An 18,116-nucleotide genomic window follows, 5' to 3' on the forward strand; every position below is an offset into this window, starting at 1 on the left:
GACACCTCTACGTTCACCAGACACCTTTATGTTCAGTAGACACATTTATGTTCAGCAAACACCATTGTGTTCAGTAGACACATTTATATTCAGCAGACACCTCTATGTTCACCATACACCTCTATGTTCAACAGACACCACTATGCTCAGCAGACACCTCTATGTTCCCCCTGACACCTCAATGTTCAGCAGACACATTTATGTTCACCAGGCACCTCTATGTTCACCATATACCTCTATATTCAACAAACTCCACTACGCTCAGCAGACACCAGATACCTATGTTCTATGTTATGCACCTATGTTCACCAGATACCACTATGTTCACTAGACACAACAATGTTCAGCAGATACGACTATGTTCAACATACATAATTGTTCACCAGACACCACTATATTCAGCAGGCACAACTACACTCAGCAGACACCACTCTGTTCAACAGACACCACTATATTCAGCAGACACAACTACATTCAGCAGACACCACTCTGTTCAACAGACACCACTATTATCAGCAGACACCACAATGTTCAGCAGATGCCACTACGTTCAGCAGACACCACTCAGTTCAGCAGACACCTCGATGTTCACTAGACACCTCTATTTACATAGACCTCTCTACGCTAATTGCACACCTCTGTGTTTACATATGCGGTGTTAATAAAAACTTGTCAACATATTCACTTTTCATTGGACAAGGATTTGTTTACGGGTTATTTGAAAAAATATTCCATTATGTCGTTTTTGTTTAGTTCTCGATATTCGTTCCGGTTACTTTGAGGAGCAGCTGGAGGTAGGACTCCAGGTGACCTTGAGGGGGCGGGAGGAAGATGGGGCAGCGTAGGGGGTCGGGGGGAGCTTGTTTGGGGGGAAGTGGGGGTTGGTCCTCTATATATTGAGGCGACGGCGACGGAGGAACAGCAGCTGCTGCAGTGTTCAGGTCTACGACAACATGAAGCTCCTGGTGAGTATCTTCTGCTTCAGGTAGCTCTGGGCTTCTGATAGCTCTGGGCTTCTGGTAGCTCTGGGCTTCAGGTAGCTTTGAGCTTCTAGTAGTTTTGGGGTTCTGGTAGCTCTGGGCTTCAGGTAGCTTTGGGCTTCAGGTAGCTCTGGGCTTCAGGTAGCTCTGGGCTTCAGATAGCTCTAGGCTGCAGGTAGCCCTTGGGCTTCAGGTAGCTCTGGGCTTCTGGTAGCTCTGGGCTTCAGGTAGCTCTGGGCTTCTGGTAGCTCTGGGCTTCAGGTAGCTCTGGGCTTCAGGTAGCTCTGGGCTTCTGGTAGCTTTGAGCTTCTAGTAGTTTTGGGGTTCTGGTAGCTCTGGGCTTCAGGTAGCTTTGGGCTTCAGGTAGCTCTGGGCTTCTGGTAGCTCTGGGCTTCAGGTAGCTCTGGGCTTCAGATAGCTCTAGGCTGCAGGTAGCCCTTGGGCTTCAGGTAGCTCTGGGCTTCTGGTAGCTCTGGGCTTCAGGTAGCTCTGGGCTTCTGGTAGCTCTGGGCTTCAGGTAGCTCTGGGCTTCAGGTAGCTCTGGGCTTCTGGTAGCTCTGGGCTCCAGGTATCACAAGGCTTCAGGTAGCACTGGACTTCAGGTATCATTGGGCTTCAGGTAGCTTTGGGCATCTGATAGCTCTGGCCTTCAGGTAGCTCTGGGCTTCAGATAGCACTTGGTTTCAGGTAGCAATGGGCTCCAGGTAGCACTGTGCTCCAGGTAGCACTGAGCATCAGGTAGCATTGGGCTAATAGTTGCACTGGGCTTCAGGGCGGTCGTACATGAACACACACACACACGCACAACCTCAGGTACAGACTCACCAATCCTGCGAAAAAGGATTGTGGAGAGACCGTTGATTTCGGCCGACAGCTCCATGTTATTGATATTTTGTTGACGAGATGACTGACTTCTGTTGGTCGGTCCTAGGTCTTGTAACGCACAGGGGATAAACAGTTATTGTAATTCACCGGGGGTAAAGCTCGACTTTTGAAGGTCGATTTCAGGTCTTTCTAGAGTCTTACAGTTATGAATAACTAGAAAAGATGGGCTCCAGAGCCTGGAAAATGGAGAAAATTATTTGAGTCTAACGGTGGGTCTTCGAGGTTCCTCACGATTCTCGCGGTTCCTCATGTTCCTACCAGACGCCCAGTAAGTCGACAGAATTTAAGTGCTACACAGAAATTTTCAAAACGATGAACTTATCAGATTTTTATCATTTGTTTACTTGTTAAAATATGTTTAATATGTTGGAGATAATCAGTAATATTAAAAAATAAATATATCATAAATAAAGCTAGATTTATGTCTTTGTATCAACAGGTGGTTTTGGCACTTGCTTGGTGCTGCAGTGCGCAGTTCGTGCCATACAACTTCATTGCGCCATATCCCTTTGCGCAACAGTACCGAGCCCAAGATATCTTAGGTCAGTCCACCTTTGGCTACTACGGCATCAACCAGAATCGCCATGAGACCCGCCTGGCTGATGGCAGTGTTGTCGGTCACTACTCCTACATCGGCGCCGACGGTAAGCCAGCTGTGACCTTCTACGAGGCTGGAGCGGGCCGAGGCTACCGCGTCAGGTCCAACGTTCTTCCAGAGGCTGAGCAAGTGGAGCTTAGCGCCCCCGTGCACACCCTGGAGGGCCCCAACCCCGTCGAAGATACCCCTGAGGTAGTTAAAGCTCGGGCAGAATTCAAGGAGCTGTACAATGAGGCTAAGCTTCGCGGGAAACGTCAAGTGGCCTTCTATAGCTACCCAACAGCAGCCGTCAATGTCCCCAAATATGAAACAGATGATTCAAAAGTCAATGCTTATCAAGTCCCTGGTTCAAGCCCCTTTTTCTACTCGTACCCAATAAACCCCATTACCCCTTATGCCTCTTATCCATTCGCTTACCCTGGCTTCCCTTTCTTTGTAAACCCACTGACACCCAAGACTGAGGAGAAGAAGCCTGAGGTTGAGCCTGAGGTTGAGCCTGAGGCAGTCGTGGAAGCTCGTCGTCGTCGTCGTGAGGCACAGTTCGCTCCCGTCCCTCTCGTGTATTCTTCAGTGCCCGTTGCCAACTACGCCAAGTTCAAGACCCAGAATTACGAAGCGGTTGAGTCTGACACCCCAGCCGACACCACCAAGATCGAGCTAAAGACCAAGGAATACAAGGTCCCCGCCTTGTCCTACACCTATCCATTCAACTATGCATACACTGCCTTCCAGCCATACTCTGCAGTGGCTCCAGTGTCCACAGACAAGGCCACTAAGTATATCGCTGGCAACCCTGCCTTCCTGCCCTACTCCGCTGCCTTCCCTTACTTCAGACCTTACACTGTAGTTGCTGCTCCTGCGAAGAACTAATAACACTTTCCGTCATTGTACACACTCCTTCAGACTCCGGAACAGTTTGTATATGATATATTGAAAGAATCTATGACTGATGTTTCGGTGCCAGCGAGCCGTTCGTGTATGTGGCTACGAACGCCTCTCCAGACAACGTTCGTGTAGTTGCCACGTACACGTCCCAGTAACTCCGATGTCATCAACCATGTCCGTGATATTCTGGCGTAGTTGATGCGCCCAAGTCCGTAGGCGGGGAATGACTCTCATTGTTCTCTACCACCTGTTGACCTGCAACATTAAAAAATAAATAAAAATTATTATCCTAAACTGAGGTTTTACCTTCCCAAATAATTGACTGGATAACATCTAAATTAACAGCAATAGTAATGATGATAATTGCAAAATGTTTATAATAATAAAAACAGTATCACTTAAAAATTGCAATATTAATAAATGATAATTATAATAACAAATTCGTGCCTATATTCCTTCATCCTTACAAATTAGAAAGTAAAAAGAACTATTCGAAACTAATGTTAGCAAGTCAAGGACCAGATTAAGTATGTTCCACAGATCCTTAAAAGATGTGCACTTCCACTTGCAGTCCTCTTCAAGCTTGCATCAACCAAGAAACGAAGTCACCAGTACGGAGGAAGGTAGGAAGGACAACTGTACACGAAAATAACAAACTAATCAAAATTATTCGGACAATCTACAACACTATATGATGGAATGTGAGAACAAAATTTGGTATTTAAACATAACTTAATTACAAATCTTAAAGAAATGTATAAGTATTTAATTCAAAATGATGTGCTACTAAAAATTGTAGCCACTTATACAAAATTTTCTGAATGGATGTGGAGCTCTTGACAGACAATTTAAAATTGTATGTAACTGACTCGACTAACAAACTAATCTGTTGTGGTAAAGCGTTTTGTGATCACAGTTATGACAGTTTGGTAAACTGTGAAGCGACCGTTAATTTATTTACATGTTAACATATTAGGTAACTAGCTCATCAGTGCTGTAACTTGCTTAGCTAAACGAATTTTGGGGCTCAATTCCTGAGCCCATTGCTCAGATTCCCATTGCTCAAATTCCTTAACCCATCCTGAGTCTTTATAACTTTTTCCACCACCGCACACAGGATGTGTATAGGGTTATCTTGAGATGATTTCGGCGCTTAATGTCCCCGCGGCCCGATCCTCGACCAGGCCTCCACCCCCAGGAAGCCGTCCGTAGCAGCTGTCTAACTCCCAGGTACCTATTTACTGCTAGATAACAGGGGCATCAGAGTGAAAGAAACATTTTGCCCATTTGTCTCCGCCTCCACTGGGGATCGAACCCGGAACCTCAGGACGACAAATCCGAAGCGCTGTCCACCAACCTGTCAGGCGCCTGCATAATTGCCTGCAGCGTCAGGGTGCATTATAAATTAACTAAACTTATAAAAAAAAATAAAATTGGCTAATTTATGGTTTATCAATAGCTGGGATGATTTTAAACCAATATTTAAAAGCATCATCATCGGTATAGCATCTCTAGGTAAAAGGTTCTTGTTATCCAACCTGTCATTTTTCTTGCAGATGTGACGGCTACTTTAATGTGTTCATTAAAGGTAAGGTCTTCCGACATGAGTACACCTAAATCCTTTACATTGCCTTCTCGTTCTATGTTATGATTTGACTGCGTTTTGTATGTCGTTTCCGTTTTTATATTAAAAAATTTCCGTTGTGCTTGAGCTGGAACTTATCTTCGTTGAACGTCATATTATTTCTGTAGCCCATAGAAAGACCTGAATTACATCTGATTGGAGGTTTGTCGTGTCCTCTATGTTGTCTACTCTCATTAAAATTCTAGTGTCATCTGCAAAGGAAGATACTGTACTTTAGATTGTGTCCTTGTCTATGTCCGATATGAGGATGAGAAAAAGTACTAGAGCAAGCACAGTACCCTGAGGGACTGAGGTCTTCACGGTTGATGGATCGGATTTTATTTTGTTGACTATTACACATTGGGTTCTCATAGTCAGGAAATTGTAGATCCACCTACCTACTTTTCCGGTAATTCCTCTTGAACGCATTTTGTGTGCAATAGCGCCATGGTCACATTTGTCGAAGGCTTTTGTGAAATCTGTGTAAATTACATTGGCGTTTTGTTTGTTTTCAATGGCACCTAATGCCATGTCATGGTGGTCCTGCAACTGTGATAGGCAACAGCGCCCTGTTCTGAAAGCATATTGTCCAGGGTTATGGGGATGCTGGGATTCCATGAATTTTGTAATCTTATTTCTTAGTACTCTTTCAAAATTTGTTATGATGTGTGATGTTAGTGCTATTGGTCTGTAATTTTTTGCCTCTTCCTTATTTCTTCATTTATGGGGTGGGGGGGGGGGCTATCTCTGCTGTTTTAAGTATGTCAGGAATAACGCTAGTATCTAGGCGTTGTCACCAAAGAATGTGACGGGCATTCGATAGTTTTTTTTACAGTTTTTGATGAATATAGATTTTCAAAAATCAGGGCCTGGTGCAGAGTGCATAGGCATATTGTCTATGGCTTCTTCAAAATCCAGTGGGGATAGGGTGACCTCTGATATATGATTTGATGTTGGTATCACATCCATGAAAAATTCATTTGGATTATCAATCTTCAGTGTGTTTAATGGTTAACTTAAGACAGTCGTATTAATTCCTCAGTATTTCGCTCATTTCTTTGTTGTCATCTGTGAAAGTTCCATCTCCCTTACACAGGGACCCGATACTAGATTACTAGATGAAGTTTTTTATTTTAATTAGCACAATTTTACTGATGGCCATTATCTCTCTTTGTCTCTCTCTTGGATTTTGTATGATTCATGTAGCTTTTGTTCAATCATTTCAATTTCTCTACTTCGTCGTTCTTGAGTTAGAGTGTAACTCTCAGTGGGTACTCCAGTCCACCAGGGAGTGGGATTCCCTCCCCTCCCCTCTCCCAGTTTTTTACCTCAAGGAACTAACATTATTGATTACCTTGTGGTTATCATGCGATGATTTTGGGGTTCAAGGTCCCCGCGGTCCGATCTTCGACCAGGCCTCCTGGTTGCTGGACTGGTCAACCAGGCTGTTGGACGCGGCTGCTCGTAGCCTGACGTATGAGTCACAGCTTGGTTTATACCTTTCGGAGATGTTTATCAAGTTCTCCCTTAAACACTGTGATGGATCGGTCTGTTATGCCCCTTATGTGTAGTGGAAGCGTGTTGAACAGTCACCGGTGATGTTGATGTTATTAGCGTTCTCTCTCAGAGTACCTATTGCACCTCTGCTCTTCAATGGGGGTATTCTGCACATCCTGCCATGTCTTCTGGTCTCATGTGGAGTTATTTCTGTGTGCAGGTTTGGGACCAACCCCCTCAAATATTTTCCACGTGTAAATTATTATGTATCTCTCCCACCTGCGCTCAAGAGAAGACAGATTTAGGCATTTTAGTCGGTCCCAATAGTTTAGATGTTTTACTCAGTGGATTCTGGCAGTAAAGAATCTCTGCACGCTCTCCAGGTCAGCAATTTATCCAGCGTTGAAATGGGCAGTTGTGACTGCTACTTTATTGTGTTCTTAAAAGGTAAGGTCTTCCGACATGAGTACATCTAAATCCTTTATATTGCTTTTTCTTTCTATGGTATGATTTGACTGCATTTTGTACGTGGTTTTCATTTTTACACTTTCATTTTATCCGTAGCGAGGGAGCGGAAACTTATATTTATTAAATCCCAAATTATTTTCTGGAGCCCATTGAAAGATCAAATTTACATAAGATTGGAGGTTTGCTGTGTCCTCTATGTTGTCTACTCTCATAAAAATCCTAGTATCATCTCCAAAGAAAGATACGGTACTATAGTTTGTGTCCTTGTGTATGTCCGATATGAGGATGAGAAAAAAGTTACTGAAGCAAGCACAGTATCCTGGGGAACTGACCTCTACTCGGTTGATGGTCCGGATTTTATTTTGTTGACTATTACACATTGGGTTCTGTTAGTCAGGAAATTGTAGATCTATCTGCCAATTTTTCCGGTGATTCCTTTTGAACGCATTTTGTGTGCAATGACTCAATGATCACATTTGTAGAAGGATTTTGCTAAATCTGTGTAAATTATATCAGCGTTTTGCCTATGTTCCATAGGATCTAAGGCCATGTCATAGTGGTCCAGCAACTGTGATAGACAAGAGCGCCCTGTTCTGAAACCATGTTGTGCGGGGTTATGGTGATGCTGGGATTCCATGTATTTTGTGATGCTACTTCTTAGCACTCTTTCAAAGATATTTATGTGTGATTTTAGTGCTATTCGTTTGTATTTTCTGCCTCTTGATGTGTAAACTTACACATAATAATAATAATAATAATAATAATAATAATAATATTAATAATAATAATAATAATAATAATAATAATAATAATAATGATGATAATAATAATCTTCTATATAAATAAAGATTGAAATGTTCGTTTGTTCAAAATCGCTAATCTCCGAAAGTTCTTCACCTTAAAACCAATATACATACTATATTGGTGTCATGTCTGTGACAGAAAAAAACATGCTTTTTCTGAAAAACTGTGTTTTTCATGTGAGGGGAAATCTTCGAAACCCCTTTACCGATTACTTTGAAATTTTGTCACAACGTTGCATTCGAATAGGCGCTTCTTTTTATATATCTTCCATATACATGCCATATACATATTTTTTTTGTTTTTTCAGGGATAATCCTGCGCGGGCCCTAAGCCTCTGGCTGGCCCACTAAGTGTTGCTTGTTTCTGTTTTACTTGGGCGGAGGATGAGTATTTATGACTCGTATGGTCGCTTCAGTAAGATTTTGCCATATGTGTTTAACAACTTCCTCTGCTCTGTTGAATCTAAGTGGAAATCTTAACGGGTTTGTAACTGTGCACTGTGTTAGATAATGTTCCAGTGGTCTGTCGGGCATTTCTCCACAGTGTTGACATTTCCTCTCATCTTCCGGAACCTGTAAGCCTATTTCCCATGCACATGGGTATCCAAGCCTGATGCGATGTAAGTGCACTTCTGTTGTTCTACAGCCCCCTTTCATCAAACTAAGTGGTTCGTAGTTGGTTGAATTCTTGTACCAACCCGCAGATCCTGATGTTGCAACTGCTGTGGTGTGGTCACTGTACATCTTTTGCATTGCTCTGTGTCGAATTACTTTCTTCATCTGGGATAGACTCTGTGGTATGTAAATGTCTACATTTCTCCTCTTAGTAGCAAGTTTTGCAGCTTCGTCTGCAATGTCATTTCCTATTAGTCTCACATGACTCGGCACCCAGTTGATAAGTACCCGTCGGCCTTGTCGTTTGAGTGCGTGCATGAATGATAAGACATTTGTGATCAGATGGATGTTATCACATATGTGTTCTTGTTGCAAGGTTTCAATGGCGGTTCTCGAATCTATATGAATGATAACATGTTGTCGGTGTACAGCAAGAGCATGTTCCAAAGCCTTTTGAATGGCTAGCATCTCTGTTTGTAAAGTCGAACACCCATTTAAGAGCCTCCAACTATTCACAGAGTTTCCTGCTTTAACCGCAGCTCCGGTTTCTTGGCCCTGCTGGACTACTGATCCATCTGTGAAGTAAGTGAAGCTGTCAGAATGCCTCACCTGTGACAGAAAAAAAACATGCTTTGTTGGAAAAACAGCGCCATCTGTTGGACGTAAGAGCAACACACGCTGAAATCTCCGAAAGTTCTTCACCGATTGCTTTGAAATTGTGACACAAATTGCATTCGAATCGGCGCGGCTTTTTATATACCTACTATATAGATGTCACACCTGTGACAGTTAAAAACTTGCGTTTTTGAAAAACAGCGCTATCTGTTGCATATAATAGTAACATGAACACTGTACTAAATATATAACGAGTTACATTTCAATGTTTCCGATTGAATTGATAAATTTTATTTTTATAGATTTCGATTTATTTTATTTTTTATTGAATTATTTTGTGTGACAGTGTGTTGAAATTGAGCTGTGTTTTTACCATACCGTTCATTTCGTAAGTATAAGTATAGATGCCACACCTGTGACAGGTAAAGCAATGCTTTTCTTGAAAAACAGCGCCATCTGTTGCATGTAAGAGCAAAACACATGCACTACTACATATGTTACAATTCCATCTCAATGTTTCTGATTGCATTGATAATTTGAATTTTCATAGAATTTGATTTATTTTCATTTTGATTTAATTATTTTGTGTGAATTGCGTTGGAATTGAGCAGTGTTGTTTTCCATACTGTTCATTTCGTGAGTATAGTTAATTTTTATATTTTTTCATATTTCGTTTCATTTTTGAACTGTTTGTTTGATGACAGGAACATCAGATCACTTGATGTTTTCAATTTTCTGATGGGAACATCAGACCATTTGGGAAGGCATCGGACAAGGGAGTGGGGAATGGTGGGGATGACGAGGGGACAAGGGAGGGGGTAATGGTGTGGAAGGACAAGGGAACTGGGGAGTTTGGGATGGTGTGAAAGAGGGGATGGGGGAATGGAGAATTGTGGGGGGGACAACGGGACAGGGGAGTGGGGCATGGTGGGAAGGAAGAAGGGATGGTGGAGTGGGGAATGATGGAGAGGACGAGGGAACGGTCGAGTGGGGAATGGTAGGGAGGACAGTGGGTCAGGGAAGGTTGCTGTGGCTCAATGTGCGTTGCTGAGCCACAGCAACGCGTGGTCGGGTACTCTTAGTCTATATAAATAAAAAGGGAAATGTTCGTTTGTTCAAAATCGCTAATCTCCGAAAGTTCTTCACCGATTGCTTTGAAATTTTCACACAATGTTCCATTCGCATCCGGCCAGGTTTTTATATACATACTATATAGGTGTTACGTCTGTGACGGTAAAAAAACATGCTTTTTATGAAAAACTGTGTTTTCATGTGAAGGAAATCTTCGAAACCTCTTTACCGATTGCTTTGAAATTTTGACACAACGTTGCATTCGAATAGGCGCGTCTTTTAATATATCTACTATAAACATGCCTCACCTGTGATAGGAAAAAACATGTTTTTTTTTAAAACAGCGCCATCTGTTGGACGTAAGAGCAACATACACTGTAATCTCTGAAAGTTCATCACAGATTGCTTTGAAATTGTGACACAACGTTGCATTCGAATAGGCACATCTTTTTATATACCTACTATATAGATGCCACCCCACTGTAACAGGTAAAAACATGCGTTTTTGAAAATCAGCGCCATCTGTTGCACATAATAGCAATATTCACGCTATACTAAATATGTCACGAATTCCATTTCAATGTTTTCGATTGCATTGAAAATTTTTATTTTCATAGATTTCGATTTATTTCATTTTTTATTGAATTATTTTGTGTGACATTGTGTTGGAACGGAGCTGTGTTTTTACCATACCGTTCATTTCGTAAGTATAGGTATAGATGCCACACCTGTAACAGGTAAAACTATGCTTCTCTTGAAAAACAGCACCATCTATTGCATGTAAGAGCAACACACATGCCATAATAAATATGTTACAATTCCATTTCAATGTTTATAATTGCATTGATAAATTACATCTTCATAGATTTTGATTTATTTTCATTTTGATTTAATTATTTTGTGTGAATTGCATTGGAATTGAGCTGTGTTGTTTACAATACCTTTCATTTCGTGAGTATAGTTTTTTTTTATTTTTTCATATTTTCATTTCATTTTTTAATTGTTTTCATATTTTTCAGTGATGAGCCTTGATGTTCCCAATTTTCTGATGGGAACATCAGACCATTTGGGAAGGCATCAGACGTCGGAGTGGGGAATGGTGGGGATAAGGATGGGACGGAAGTGAGAGATGGTGGGGAGGACGAGAGGACAAGGGATGGGGTAATGGTAGGGAAGGACGTGGGGATGGGGGAATTTGGGATGGTGGGGACGAGGGGATGGGGGAATGGAGAATGGCGGGGAGGACAAAGGGACAGGGGAATGGGGCATGGTGAGAAGGAAGACGGGATGGTGGAGTGGGAATGGTGGGGAGGACGAGGTGACAGTAAAGTGGGGAATTGTCGGGAGGCTGAGGAGACTGGTGAGGAGACAATGGTGGGGAGGACCGGAGGACAGGGAAGGTTGCTGTGGCTCATAGCAACCACAGCAACCAGTAACGCGTGGCCGGGTACTGCTAGTAATAATAATAATAATAATAATAATAATAATAATAATAATAATAATAATAATAATAATAATAATAATAATAATAATAATAATAATAATAATAATAATAATAATAATAATAATAATAATAATAATAATAATAACATAACAGTCTCCGTGGTGTAGTGGTAAGACACTCGCCTGGCGTTCCGCGAGCGCTATGTCATGGGTTCGTATCCTGGCCGGGGAGGATTTACTGGGCGCAATTCCTTAACTGTAGCCTCTGTTTAACGCAACAGTAAAAAATGTGTACTTGGATGAAAAAACGATTCTTCGCGGCTGGGGATCGTATTCCAGGGACCTGCCCGAAACGCTACGCGTACTAGTGGCTGTACAAGAATGTAACAACTCTTGTATATATCTCAAAAAAAAAAAAAAAAAAATAATAATAATAATAATATTATTATTATTATTGTTATTAATAAGCCACAGAGAGTAATTACACTAATGTGACTACATCAGTGAGAAAATTCGTAGGAGCAGTGATGGGAGTTCGAACCTATGTTGAGGATGTTCCCAGGCACATGCTTCAGAGACTAGATCACGACATAGTTACCATGTCGTAGTCTAGTCGATAGAGGCGTGTGCTTGGGAACATCCATCGCAAAGGTTCGAACCTTCATCACTGCTCCTACGGATTTTCTCAATAATTATAATAATAATAATAACAATAATGAGTTACAAATGTTTATTGGAGATATTTCAAAAACATGATTTTTCTCTTCACAGTGATAAAATGTTCTGGTACTCAAATTACTTTTACTAATATTATTATTATTTTATTCTAATATTATTATTAATACTAACAATATTAATCACGACAACAATAATAATAAACAATGATGATATTAACTAGCATATCAATATAAATATAAATGTAAATGTTCGTGTGTTCAAAATCGCTAATCTCCGAAAGTTCTTCACCGATTGCTTTGAAATTTTGGTACAACGTTCCATTCGCATTCGAGCAGATTTTTATATACATACTATATATATGTCACTACTGTGACGGGAAAAAACATGCATTTTTTGGAAAACTATGTTTTTTCAGGATTTTTTCATGTGTGGGAAATCTTCAAAACCTCTTTACTGATAGCTTTGAAATTTTAACACAACGTTGCATTTAAATATTCGCGAGTTTTTATATACCTACTATATACATGCCTCTTTTGTGACAGGAAAAAAACATGTTTTTTTTTTTTTTAAACAGCGCCACTGTTGGACGTAAGAGCAACACATGCTGTAATCTCTGAAAATTCTTCCCCGATTGCTATGAAATTTTGACGCAACGTTCCATTCGAATACACGCGTGTTTTTATATACCTACTATATAGATGCCACACCTGTGACAGGTAAAACATGCTTTTTTTGAAAATCAGCGCCATGTGTTGCATGTTGGAGCAAAACATGCTCTTCTAAATATGTTACGATTCCATTTCAATGTATCCGATTTGCATTGATAAATTTAATTTTCATAGATTTCAATTTATTTTCATTTTGATTTAATTATTTTGTGTGATATTGCATTGGAATTGAGCTGTGTTGTTTACCATACCGTTCATTTCGTAAGTATAGTTTATTTTTCATTTCATTTTTTAACTGTTCTTATTTTTCAGCGACGGGAACATCAGATTATTTGATGTTCTCAATTTTCTGATGGGAACATCAGATCATATGGGAATGCATCGGATGAGGGAGTGGGGAATTGTGGGTAGAACGAGGGGACAGTAGTGGGGGATAATGGGGAGGAGGACGAGGGGACGGGAGAGTTGGGGAAGGCGGGGACTAGGGGACGGGGGAATGGTGAATTGTGGGGAGTACAAAGGGACAGGGGAGTGGGGATGGTGGGGAGGAAGAGGGGACATGGGAGAGGGGCAATGATAGGATGAATGAGGGTACCATGGAGTGGGGAATAGTTGAGAGGACGAGGGGACAGGGGAGTTGGGAAGGGTTGGGAGGACGAAGGGACACAGCAGGGGGGAATGGTGGGGGAGGACTAGAAGGTTGCTGTGGCTCAGCAACGCACATGCGTTGCTGAGCCACAGCAACGTGTGGCGTGGTACAGCTAGTATTTATAATAAATAATAAATTAATAATATTTTATGAAGGTTATAATTTCATTATAACCTTCATAACCTTAATTATATAAAGATACGGAGCTAAACAAACGCATTGGTAAGGCATCTACTACCATGTTCAGACTGACAGACAGACTGGTTCTGGGCTTCATGTTGGAGTGTGGGCCAACAATAAGCTGACTGAGTCTACAAAGATCCAGGTTTACAGAGCCTATGTCCTAGCACTCTCCTATACGGCAGTCTTGGACACTCCGCGCTTGTCAGGAAAGACAGCCGAATGTCTACCACATGCGCTGCCTCTGATTCATCTTGGACATCACGTGTCAGGATAAATTGAAATTGAAATTGAAATTGAAATAAGTTTATTGAGGTAAAATACACACAAAGGGATGAGGTAGCTCAAGCTATTCTCACCCCATTCAGTACAACGTGTTAATATATACATAGACACACATCACAAATAAACACATTACCAAACATTCTGAGAGGTAAAAATATACATTTCCTCCTTCACAAGTAGTATGGTATCAGACGTACACACAAATACTTTTATGACCTAGGTATACTGTATAGACAATTTGCAAGACACCTGCAGATAATTCAACAAAATATTACAATCTTGGTGCAAAATTCTTATATCTCTCAAGAATATCATCAACCTTTCCGTTGTGACACATCCAGGCTATTTGTTCAGGAACAGTCCTTATCTCAGTGTTTCTATATACATTAATCAACGGACAATCAAGAATATAATGGGCAAGGGTGTGAGACCTTAACATACCACATAGTTTACACTTCGTGTCATTACCATGAACATCTATCCCATATTCCCAGTAATATTTGTACCCAAGCCTGAGCCGCATGTACACAGAGTCACTCCAAGCATTTCTCCTTTTACCATAAGTGAAATGTGACAAACAACAGCGCCCTGGGGAGAGCTAGAATCACCAGCATGTACACAATGCTGAAGCAGAGACGAATGCGCTGGGTCGGGCACGTGGTGCGATTGGGCGACAGCAGGATCCCCAAGGATGTCCTGTATGGAGAGCTGACGCAGGGAAAGCGTCCAACAGGCAAACCCCAGCTACGGTACAAAGACGTATGCAAGAAGGACCTGAAAACCATAGACGTCGATCTTGATACGTGGGAAACACTGGCCGCAGACCGATCTGTCTTGGGGCAGTCTGTTCAGAGAGGTTTCTCCAAGTTCGAGGAGTCACTTGCCAAGGCGTCGGAGGCAAGGGGACCGAGAAGGAAAGCCGGTAGCCAGGAAGACAGACCAGAATCAGACTTCGTTTGTGCTCAGTTTGGGATGGACAGTCATTCTCAGATTGGCCTCATCAGTCACACCAGACGCGGCACCAGGATTGACAACCAGGGCGCAACTCCATAGTCTCCCAAGACTGAAGGATGCCTTCTATAATGAAATTAGCATATAAAACCTCGGAAGGTGTCAGGAAATGTGCTAATTATAGTCCGAGCTCCTATTCCTAAGCGATGAGGACAAGGGTCCCCTCCCACTTTATCCCTATTAGCATTCATCCCTCCCCCCTCTCACTACGACTTGAGATACCCCCCTCCTCCCCACCTAGATATCTCCCCCTTTCCTCCCCGATTTACATACCCTCTCTCTGGTTACCTCTTGTGATGGAACCTTGGCTACCACACCTCTCATCACCTATTCCACGATAATCATATCTTGCAACACATTCATACAGTTACATGCTAGAGATTTATTTAGTGAACAATAATATGATGCTTTATTGTTAGTAACTTTTAGGTTTAGTTCTCAATATTCGTTGGGGTCACTTTGAGGAGCAGATGGAGGTAAGACTGCAGATGTCCTTGAGGGGGCGGGAGGAAGATGGGGCAGCGTAGGGGGTCGGGGGGAGCTTGTTTGGGGGGAAGTGGGGGTTGGTCCTCTATATATTGAGGCGACGGTGACGGAGGAACAGCAGCTGCTGCAGTGTTCAGGTCTACGACATCATGAAGTTCCTGGTGAGTATCTTCTGCTTCAGGTAACACTGGGCTCCAGGTAGCTCTGGGCGTCAAGTGGTTCTGGGCTTCATGTAGCTCTGGGCTTCAGGTAGCTCTGGGCTTCAGGCTGCTCAGGGCTCCAGGTTGCTCTGGGCTTCCGGTAGCTCAGGGCTTCTGGTAGCTCTGGGCTTCAGGTAGCTCTGACTTCAATTAGCTGTCTATCCTTCAGGTAGCTCTGACTTCAATTAGCTGTCTATCCTTCAGGTAGCACTGGACTTCAGTTATCACTAGGCTTCAGTTAGCACTGGGCTTCAGGTAAGCATCAGTAAGCATCACTGTAAGTAAGCATTAGTAAGCATTATCACTGGGCTTCAGGTAAGCATTAATGTACATCAGGTAACTTTAAGCTTCAGGTAGCTTATGGTTGGGCACTCAAGGGGGTCGTACACTATATAAACTATAGCAATAACGTTGACTTCTGCCGGTAGGTCCATTATGATGGTACTTGGCTGAAGTAACGTTTGATTTCTGCAGGTGGGTCTGAGGTCTTTTAGTAAACATGGGCAAAACCCGACCTTTAAAAGTGGGTATATAGCCTATGTACTAGCCCAGAATCATGATAGACTTCTGCAGACTGGTTCAAGGTTTAGAATTTAGAACGATCAACTCCTTCATAGTGGTCATAAGCCTTGATAGTGATTTAGGGCGATGGTCAGCATCTAAAGGTAGGTATCGAAGGCGCAACGAGCGCACTTCCTTTTCCCGATATCAATGGTATTTTAAGCATATATGCAAAATTAGTCACAGCGGTAAATTTAGTAGCATGGAGCTTCTAGTTACACTGGGCTTCAGGGGGATCGTACATGCACACAGACACACACACACACACACACAACCTCAAGTTCAGACTCACCAATCCTGCGAGAAAGGATTGTGGAGAGATCGTTGATTTCGGCCGACAGCTCCATGTTATTGATATTTTGTTGACGAGATGACTGACTTCTGTTAGTCGGTCCCAGGTCTTGTAACGCACAGGGGATAAACAGTTATTGTAACTCATCGGGGGTAAAGCTCGACTTTTGAAGGTCGATTTCAGGTCTTTCTAGAGTCTTACAGTTATAAATGTTTTTGTATCAACAGGTGGTTTTGGCACTTGCTTGGTGCTGCAGTGCGCAGTTCGTGCCAAACAACTTCATTGCGCCATATCCCTTTGCGCAGCAATACCGCGCCCAAGATATCTTAGGTCAGTCCACCTTTGGCTACTACGGCATCAACCAGAATCGCCATGAGACCCGCCTGGCTGATGGCAGTGTTGTCGGTCACTACTCCTACATCGGCGCCGACGGTAAGCCAGCTGTGACCTTCTACGAGGCTGGAGCGGGCCGAGGCTACCGCGTCAGGTCCAACGTTCTTCCAGAGGCTGAGCAAGTGGAGCTTAGCGCCCCCGTGCACACCCTGGAGGGCCCCAACCCCGTCGAAGATACCCCTGAGGTAGTTAAAGCTCGGGCAGAATTCAAGGAGCTGTACAACGAGGCTAAGCTTCGCGGGAAACGTCAAGTGGCCGTCTATAACTACCCAACCGCAGCCGTCAATGTCCCCAAATATGCCACAGATAATTCAAAAGTCACTGCTCATCAAGTCCCTGGTACAAGCCCCTTTTTTTACACGTACCCAATAAACCCCATTGCCCCTTATGCCTCTTATCCATTCGCTTACCCTGGCTTCCCCTTCTTTGTAAACCCACTGGCACCCAAGACTGACGAGGAGATTAAGCCTGAGGTTGAGCCTGAGGTTGAGGCAGTCGTGGAAGCTCGTCGTCGTCGTCGTGAGGTACAGTTCGCTCCCGTCCCACTCGTGTATTCTTCGGTGCCCGTTGCCAACTACGCCAAGTTCAAGACCCAAAAATACGAAGCGGTTGAGTCTGACACCCCAGCCGACACCACCAAGATCGAGCTAAAGACCAAGGAGTACAAGGTCCCCGCCTTGCCCTACACTTATCCATTCAACTTTCCATACACTGCCTTCCAACCATACTCTGCAGTGGCTCAAGTGCCCACAGACAAGGCCACTAAGTACATTGCTGGCAACCCTGCCTTCCTGCCCTACTCTGCCGCGTTCCCTTACTTCAGACCCTACACTGTAGTCGCGGCTCCTGCGAAGAAGAACTAAGAACACTTTCCGTCATCGTACACACTCCTTCAGATTCTGGAGCAGTTTGCATATGATATATTGAATGAATGTATGATTGATGTTTTGGTGCCAGCGAGATGTTCGTGTATATCGGCTACAAACACGTCTCCAGACGATGTTCGTGTAGTTGCCACGTACACGTCCCAATAACAGCGATGTCATCAACCACGTCCGTGATATTTTGGCGTAGTTGGTGCGTCCAAGTCCGTAGGCGGGGAATGACTCTCATTGTTCTCTACCACCTGTTGACCTGCAACATTACAAAATAAATACAAATTATTATCCTACACTGAGGTTTTACCTTCCAAAATAATTGACTGGATAACATCTAAATTAACAGCAATA

General features: G+C 42.8%; 2 protein-coding genes across 3 annotated transcripts in view; both read left to right on the top strand.

Moving 5' to 3' along the window:
• Window positions 1-922: 922 nt before the first annotated feature.
• LOC123765237 (uncharacterized) overlaps window positions 923-18,116 on the top strand; it is a 29,554-nt gene continuing 12,360 nt past the window's right edge. The window contains exons 1-2 of one of the 2 annotated variants that reach the window (XM_045753731.2): window positions 923-965; window positions 2,305-3,642. In XM_045753731.2, coding sequence (XP_045609687.2) covers window positions 954-965; window positions 2,305-3,333 — 1,041 coding nt within the window. In that variant the 5' untranslated portion in view covers window positions 923-953 and the 3' untranslated portion in view covers window positions 3,334-3,642. Of the gene's footprint in view, window positions 966-2,304; window positions 3,643-18,116 lie in introns of those variants that run through there. The other variant, XM_069335478.1, reaches the window with a different exon arrangement.
• Window positions 15,569-18,058, top strand: LOC123765348 (uncharacterized). The gene is made up of 2 exons (XM_045753897.2): window positions 15,569-15,602; window positions 16,722-18,058. The coding sequence occupies exons 1-2, from the start codon at window positions 15,591-15,593 to the stop codon at window positions 17,748-17,750; spliced, it is 1,041 nt and encodes a 346-aa protein (XP_045609853.2). The 5' UTR covers window positions 15,569-15,590; the 3' UTR covers window positions 17,751-18,058.

This window comes from Procambarus clarkii, chromosome 33 (genome assembly GCF_040958095.1).
Source record: "Procambarus clarkii isolate CNS0578487 chromosome 33, FALCON_Pclarkii_2.0, whole genome shotgun sequence".
Lineage (NCBI taxonomy): Eukaryota > Metazoa > Arthropoda > Malacostraca > Decapoda > Cambaridae > Procambarus > Procambarus clarkii.